Raw genomic sequence first — 8,267 nt, 5'->3', positions numbered from 1 at the left:
GACACGCCATCAAAGAATGTCAACAACCAACACACCCAGGGTACCTTGCACGTCATATGTAGACGTGGAACCTACATGACCAAACTTCGATATGTTACAAGGTTGTAGTGAGAATGTGTTGTCCAATCAGTGGTGATGCATTTCATCTTCCTGTCCTATTTTCTTACACACAACTTTCTTAACCTAGAGATACATAAACACCTCTCTGTGGACCGTGCTCACATGTGCGCGCTTGCACGCGAGACCAGCAAAAGCACGTGAACACACATGAAGGCGATGCCCATATCTCACGGTCTCACGCAAGCGCGCACATGTGAATGCAGTGTACACAGAGGCAGTTAGAGCTACAGGCTACAATGAGGCTAAAAACAGAGTTCAAGTGACATTTTTCCAAACAACTTTTTATGTCGGGGCTTCAGGACACTTGGATCACTACAGACGAGCAGTATGGAGATATTTTGTGGTTTCAATTATGTGTTTTTGGATGTATTAATCTGGGGCGCCATCAGCCATTAGGTGTGCAGTTGTGCTGCTACCCACTCCCCCCTTAGATCTCTGCAAGTGTTGTGAGGACTCTAAAACTTCACCAGAGCCTCCCTCGGTATGAGGGTGAGTAGATAATGGCTGAATTCAAATAGGATGAAGTGAGAAATTTGGGAGTGACTGTTCCAAACAACCTGGATAATCTATATCATTGCAACTACGGGTAATTAGAAAAGTCAATAAAACAAGACTTACATAGGTGGAAATATCTACCTTTAACACTACTGGAAAAAATTAGTTCATTGAAAATTAATGTTTTACCACGTTTTCTATTTTTGTTCCAGAGTCTACCTTTGCATTTTACACGGGCTTCTTTCAAATACTTGGAGAACTTGTTGAGAAACAGTATGGGATGGAAAGCGACCAAGAGTGAAGCTAACAATTGTACAGCAAAAAAGAAATGAAGGGGGACTTGCCCTACCCAGACTATTTTTACGCTGCACAAGCAAAATCAATTCTAATCATGATTAATAAAGAAATTACCCCCAAATAGAAAACACTGGAGAGTAAACTGGTGGGATCATTACATACACTGATTTCTTCAAGTCAGATGAAAGTAAATTACTTCACACTTAAAAATACAGTCAAGACCTGGAGAAGAAAGTAGGAATGGGAGGCGGCATGGGAGAAAATTGCTGCCCGAGTCAACGCCTAAGTTTGAACGCACTAGTCCATTCATTTAACATCTAACCACACTTAGTTAAAATCACAGCATACAGGTGAAAAGTGGTGGAGTGGTTTTGAATAAAATCTGATTTTCATGTAGGTGCAATCTCACAGGGGAAAAGCACACTTGGAAGCAGCTTAAAATGAAATATAAAAACATCATTCAAACAGGTAAGGCATATTTTACTTGGCCATGATTGTACCTGGCGGCACGGTGGTGTGGTGGTTAGCACTGTTGCCTCACAGCAAGAGGGTTCCCGGTTCGATCCCGGGTGTGGGAGCCCCTCTGTGTGGAGTTTGCATGTTCTCCCCGTGTCAGCGTGGGTTCCTGCCGGGCACTCCGGAGCCCTGCAATAGTCTGGCGAACTGTCCAGGGTGTACCCTGCCTCTCGACCCTCAAGAGGATGAAGCGGTTAGAAGATGGAGGGATGGATGGATGATTGTACCTTTCTTTAGTTTTATTCATATTTGATTTATTAAAGAAAGTAGCTTAAATAACCTGTCATTCAGTGGCTATTTCATCATGTAGCTACTGTAGGTCACTAGTAATTTAAACCTCCCAAAAAATACTGTTTCAACTTTTATGTCCTCTTGCCTAACATCCTGCTTAGTAACATTTGAGTTCTACTCAGCCAACAGAAAGAAGGCAGAAGCTCACAAAACATCACCAATATCATATAAAAAGCTACCGTTGGCAAAAAAACATAGCACGATGCACAACATTTGCTCTGATGAGAGCGCACATCTGGTGTGTCAGATTTGATATGTGTGGGGAAATTGGGGAATGACAGCACAACTAAACGGGGTCTGAAGATCCTCTCCTGGTGTAAAGCAATGCGAATTAATTCTGCCTCGATATCGATCTTATTTCCTACATACGGAAAACCCATGTCTGTCTGCCAGCTTGCTTCAGGCTCGGCGGAAGGAGACAGGGTGAACTCAGGGTTTCTTATAGAAAACCTGCCAGCGAGCAGGTTGATTCACAGAGTCAGTTGCCATGGTGATTGACTCAGAGTTTGACTTTCTCTGTGTGTAACTTAAAACCCAGAGTTTCCCTCATTTCAGGCTTAACATACTCAGAGTTTTCACTAAAGCTGCTTTCTGGAATGACTTCTGTTGTGATCTGGCGCTATAGAGAAAATAACATTAAATAAAATTAACTTGATCTTCAAGTGGGGCAGGGCGCCCCCCTAATATAATGGTAGGGGGAACACTGCATTACATTACATCAATAACAATAGTACTGAAAAACTAAATCTTATCATGTGCTTTCATTGCCTCAACCTAACCATGGACTCTTGTTGCCTAAACTTGAGGAAGTAAACCCAAAAACCAAAGTGTTTTACCAATGTTGTAAGATTGATGAGCAGAAACTGTGAAAACAGAGTTATGTTTTGAAAAGACACAACCCATGGGACAAGTATAAATTGAAATACCATCCTTAAAAGTCTAAAACTCACGCAGGAGGGTACCTAGTGCGTCATGTTTCTATGTGTAGGGCCAGTGACCAGGGGTTGGTATTTGACAAGTTGCGATAAGAACATGTTGGTTTTATATGCTTTGAGAAGACAAGGCAAGTACTTTTTTGAAATTATCACACCATGTGCTGAATTTCTTACATTAACAAACTTTTTTTTGGCTTGGTTTACAATTTAATAATTTTCTCATAATGTAACATTACATTATACACAAAACTGTTACTATGTTCTGCACCAATGGTTCTCTTACAGCTGATTATTACATGATCAACTTTTATGACGTTTAAATTACATTATTCACTATGAATGTGTGTGTGAATGGGTGAATGTGGCATGTAGTGCAGAAGCGCTTTGAGGGCCAGAAGTCTATAAATGGGGTATACAACTGCAATTCCTTTTTCCAATGTTTCAGACCTCTAGTGCTAAACTCCAGTAACACTGTAAACACACAGACAGTACAGCTCGACACGCATTTTAGTTCCTTCTTTAGAACTTTAGCCTGTAAGGTTTCAATGTTCTTTATTCTTCACAACAATCTGAATACATTAGGTCTTGTAAATACCAGAGGACTGTGTGTAAAGCATATTCAGATAGGCTTTTTTTTTTACAGATCAAGGCACCAGGGATGGTTGACTTAAGTCATATTCATGTACACTGGAAGAAACAGACTGATATTATTACTGACTAATTACACTCCGGTCACATCACATGCTCAACATTTGTCATTAACTCTTGTCTAAAACAAACAAAACAGACACTCCTTTTTTCTTAAGTCTTATAAGCCACTGAATACCTAATTGTGATTAATGTTAAAATCAAATACCGCATTTATGGTGTTAAACATTTTATTTTGATAAACATTGTATCTGAATTTATGTGCTTTTAATTCCCAAAAGGAAATTTCAAGTTTTGCTATGTCAAGCACTTGGCTAAAATCCAGATAAAAAACTCAGCTGTCCAACATCTTTCTGAATTACATGATTAACAGACTGTAACCTGATAGGACAGTTTCATGCTTGATAGCATTTTCTCGGTAGCCCCAGTGTTAAAGTTCAAATTTTTAATCTTGAACTTTGATTTTAGTAATTATTTAAAAAAAATGGAATGAAATGTATATACTAGAAAATGAACAACAAAGTCTTAGTGACATGAATATAGCTTTTTATTTCCATTGGATAATTGAATTTTGCGCTGCTTAAATTACCTCATGAAAATTTTGAAGAGTGGAATTCAGACACATAAATGCAGATAGTTGGCTTCAAAGTCCAATATTTCATACCACTTTTCACAATTAGGTATTCAGTTACTTGGAGTGTAGAACTCAAAATGATTTCTAATCACAAGCAGCTTTAATAGCGAAATACAGTCAGCATCAGTCATCCATTTAGATGGAGGCTTTGGTTTACTGTGTATACACCATCACCCTGTAGGCTTACAGTTACTGATCATAATTGTTGGTCGACAAACTTTAACATTTGCATAATCCCAAACCACAGTACTGATTAAACTCAATTCAAATTAACTTCAAAGGCTGGAGAACAGAACACATACAGTACATAACAGAAAAGATGTACTTTTATCAACTATTGAGGATATAAAACCACCAGTATTTGCTACAGTATAGTACGTCATAATACAGCATTCTTTGTGATTTTAACATCTTTTTAAAACACCATTTATCTCATGTACCCACCACCCCAACATAAAACCTCATTACAGTACATCTGTAGAGACCAGCGTGATTGGCTGGTACACAGCTGTGTATCTGAAATAGTAGTAAACCACTGTTAACAGCCCATTTAGTAATGCTGAGAAGATATTGCAGGTGAGCAGCACACCCCTGTGTAAAGGTCAGCCACAAAAAGTCCCAAGTGGTTTGGTCTGAATACATACATGTGAATACGTGTTTGCATAAACAACAGTGTGAAGCGGCTGCTGGCGGTCCATCATTGCCTGTAGGTCCGCCTCTCCTCTTCACTGGGTGTTCTTAACGAGCTCCGAGGCTTCAAGCATTTTCTGAAACACAGCAACAGCGTTATGTGGATTTGTTTACATACAGAAAGGTGCTGTGTGTGTGTGTGTGTGTGTGTGTGTGTGTGTTTTGTCAAGGTGTTATCTATTTCATAGGAAGTGAGAGGAGCTGGCATTTATCCGGCTTTGCTTTGGGGGGTGGACACACACACACACACACACACACACACACACACACACACACATCCTCCTCAATATTTATAGTAGCACAAGTGCATTGCCTCCCTCCTCCACCCAATAATAACATAACAGTATTGGATTTATTTTTTAAAAAAAACTACTAGTACATAACTCCTGGACATAACAATGCCTCCAGTAAATAGTATGCATCCTCAGCAGCAATGGTTCCAGTCTGCCATGAAACAGAAGAAAAAGCTGTGATGTTGACATGTTGTTTTTGGACAGATAGAGCAAGAGAGCTGGCCGCTGTTGCAGGAGGAGTCCTGGGGGAAGGACTGGAGTAAACGCAGCAGAAGACATGACTGAGTATTAAAATATCCACTCTAACCTCGTAAATTATGACTTGTTTTCTCATAACATTATGACTTTATTGTCAAAATGTCAGAGAACAAAGATATGTGGGATATGATTTCAATGTGCAGAAAGTTTTGAACATGAGCAGAAATTTTGCTGAAACACATATATGCTTAGGTTAATTATTAAAATAAATGAATGTATCATGGATGAGAACATGTGCCACATACACATTTAAAGAGGCAACCTTCTCAAACCAAAGGCACAAAAGAGGACGGAGGATTAAATCATGCCCACGTGTGTCTGTGTAACTCACTAGAGATTACATTAAATGAGAAATGTTGAGACAATTTTTTTTTCCTTTTCATAAATTTTTGCCATAACTTGATCCAGAAAAATTCATCAGAATGCAGAAAATGAAGTGTTAATGACATTAAGTTCTGAGCAGAGTTTTGAAAATAGTATTACATCTGAGTAGAAGGCTGGAGGGTCTGGACACTTTCTGTCTGTCTGTCTGTCTGTCTGTCTGTCTGTCTGTTTGTCAGGGACTCCGCACAGGCTTTCTGGATCATACGCAGACATATAGGAATGGTGTGCGAGAATTGTCTATAGTGCTCTACTGACAGCACACAACTCAGCGAGGCTCATCAGGAGCAGGGGAGTGGAGCTGGAGTTACACTGTAAGCAAAAACCTGATCCTGAAACACAGATCTGATCTATACACAGCTGTCCAAACACCAGAAGTTGGTCTGCTGGGATTTGATCAATCGATCAATCAATCAATCAATCAATCAATTTTAGTTGTCACATGAGGCCCGTTTCCACCACAGGAACTTCGGGGTAATTTTACGGGGCCGGGGCCGTTCGTGCGTGTCTCCACCGCAGGAACCACCCCCGAAGGACAGAGTTCCGGAACTTTTACAGGGGCTAAACAAGTCCCTGCCTTGGAGTAGGTACTTGGAACAGCCCCAAAAAACCCCTGGGTGGGGCTTGGAGTTTACTTGGTGCTGACTGGATATACTCAAGGCGGGATGTGACGTCAACAGAAAGCGACAAAATAGCTGGCATTTTTTTTTGCCACATCGCCCCGCGCAACGATTACGTTACATCCAGAGCCCGGTAACTTTACAGGAACCTTCCTCCTACTCCGCCCTCTCAGAGGAGACACGGCGGTTGAGAGGGCCGAGTGAGAGGACGTTCCTGTAAAATTCCTGCCCCCCAAATAGTACCAGGAACTTCTTCAGTGGAAACGGGCCTATGTAATCATATAAGGTACATACAGGTAATCATACAGTGGAATGTAATGCCACCAGTTTCTTCAATTTGTGCGTTAAAAGCACTTTAAATATTATAGGAATAGTAATAAACATATGATTGAAAGGAGGGCAGTATTAGACCATGTCTTCATTTAATATCCTTGTGACCTAAGGGTAGAAGCTCTTCCTAAGCCTCTCAGTGCTGGCCTGACGTATCCAGTAACTTCCTCCCAGCTCTGCAGGGTGAAAAGACTTTTACCTGGGGGGTTGGGATCCTTAATGATTCTCCTGGCCTTTTTCTTGCTTGAATATCTTGCTGGACCTGCGCCCTTTTTAGAGTTGTCCACGGTGAGAGGTGCTGGGTTTGTGTGGGAGTACTCATGAGCCTTCAGCTCAGTGACACTGTGTTGGTGTTCTTCCCAAGGAACTAGGGGATCACTTAAATGCAATTGCAAGTCACTGTGAGGAGGTCTCTGACTGTTAATGCTTATGCACCAAACAGTTCAGCACACCAAGCCTTCTTGGAGTCTCTGGGGGGTGTCCTGGAAAGGGTACCCATTGGGGAGTCTATAGTTCTGTTGAGGGACTTCAATGCTCATGTGAGCAATGGGTGAGAAACCTAGAGTGAGGTGACTGGGAGGAATGACCTGCCTGATCTGGACCTTTGTTTTGTTTTGTTATTGGATTATGTGCTAGTCATGGATTGGCCATAACAAAAACCATGTTTAAGCATAGGGTGATTCATATTACACAGTAACAGAACATCCAAGGCCAAAGTTTGATGAACAACTTTGGGGTCATATCATCAGATTTGCAGCCACTCAAGTGAAGAGAAGAGTAGAGCTGTCAACTGATCACCACCTGGTGGTGAGTTGGATCAGTTGGTGGGGGAGGTTGTGTGTCTGACCTGGTAAACCCAAATGTGTAGTAAGGGTGAACTGGGAACATTTGGCTAGGGCCCCTGTAAGTGAGGTCTTCAACTCCCAACTCTAGAAGAATTTTTCATGTATCCCAGGTAGGGTTCGGTACCGAAACTCGGTACTTTTTGTACTTGGTACCGATTCACGTCGGTACTACCGAGTACCGATTCACTTAAAATGAATCGGTGCCAAATTTCGGTACCTGAGGTGGAGGCGGAGCGAGACAGCATGACTCACACCTCAGACTCAGCAACAATGGCGACAAAAAAATGTGCAGACAAAAGTTAACGTGCAGCACTGTTCCTAAATGTTCTCAATAAAATGTTGAAACTGAGAAGTTTAGACTATGGGCCCGAACGACGCATACTGCGTCCAAATTCACACCTGTTCTTCTCTGTGGATTTTCTCCGTGACCGTGTGTCATAGCGAGAAGCCACGCATATCACGTGAAACGGCAAAACTGTAGCTTTCCGACAAGGCCAAGCACTTGTTGGTAATCCAATTTTTTCACAGCTAAAAAAATTGATAAATTTACAATAAATTGCTGTATAACAGAGCTTTCATACAGCTTTGCACACACATTACTGTTGGATGGATTACTCGCGAACGCAGGCTCGCACAGAAATACCACGCATATCACATGAAAGCGCAGGACCACACACATCATTGTGCTGTCATCCCATCACGCTATAAATCCAGATCAACTGTCTACAAAATAAAAACCTGACGAATTTCTTTACAANACTCGCGAACGCAGGCTCGCACAGAAATACCACGCATATCACATGAAAGCGCAGGACCACACACATCATTGTGCTGTCATCCCATCACGCTATAAATCCAGATCAACTGTCTACAAAATAAAAACCTGACGAATTTCTTTACAACCCATTATACAG

At 41.3% G+C, this 8,267-nt stretch overlaps 1 protein-coding gene across 1 annotated transcript in view; it reads right to left on the bottom strand.

Annotated features, from left to right (window-relative positions):
* Positions 1–3,189: 3,189 nt before the first annotated feature.
* Positions 3,190–8,267, bottom strand: part of ano10a (anoctamin 10a) — a 112,421-nt gene continuing 107,343 nt past the window's right edge. Inside the window, exon 14 of the mRNA XM_050045792.1 lies at positions 3,190–4,703. Coding sequence (XP_049901749.1) covers positions 4,662–4,703 — 42 coding nt within the window. The 3' untranslated portion in view covers positions 3,190–4,661. The remainder of the gene's footprint in view (positions 4,704–8,267) is intronic.

This window comes from Epinephelus moara, chromosome 6 (genome assembly GCF_006386435.1).
Source record: "Epinephelus moara isolate mb chromosome 6, YSFRI_EMoa_1.0, whole genome shotgun sequence".
Classification (NCBI taxonomy): Eukaryota; Metazoa; Chordata; class Actinopteri; order Perciformes; family Serranidae; genus Epinephelus; species Epinephelus moara.
The sequence above is the reverse complement of the archived record's forward strand: the minus strand, read 5'-3'. Positions and strand labels throughout refer to the sequence as shown.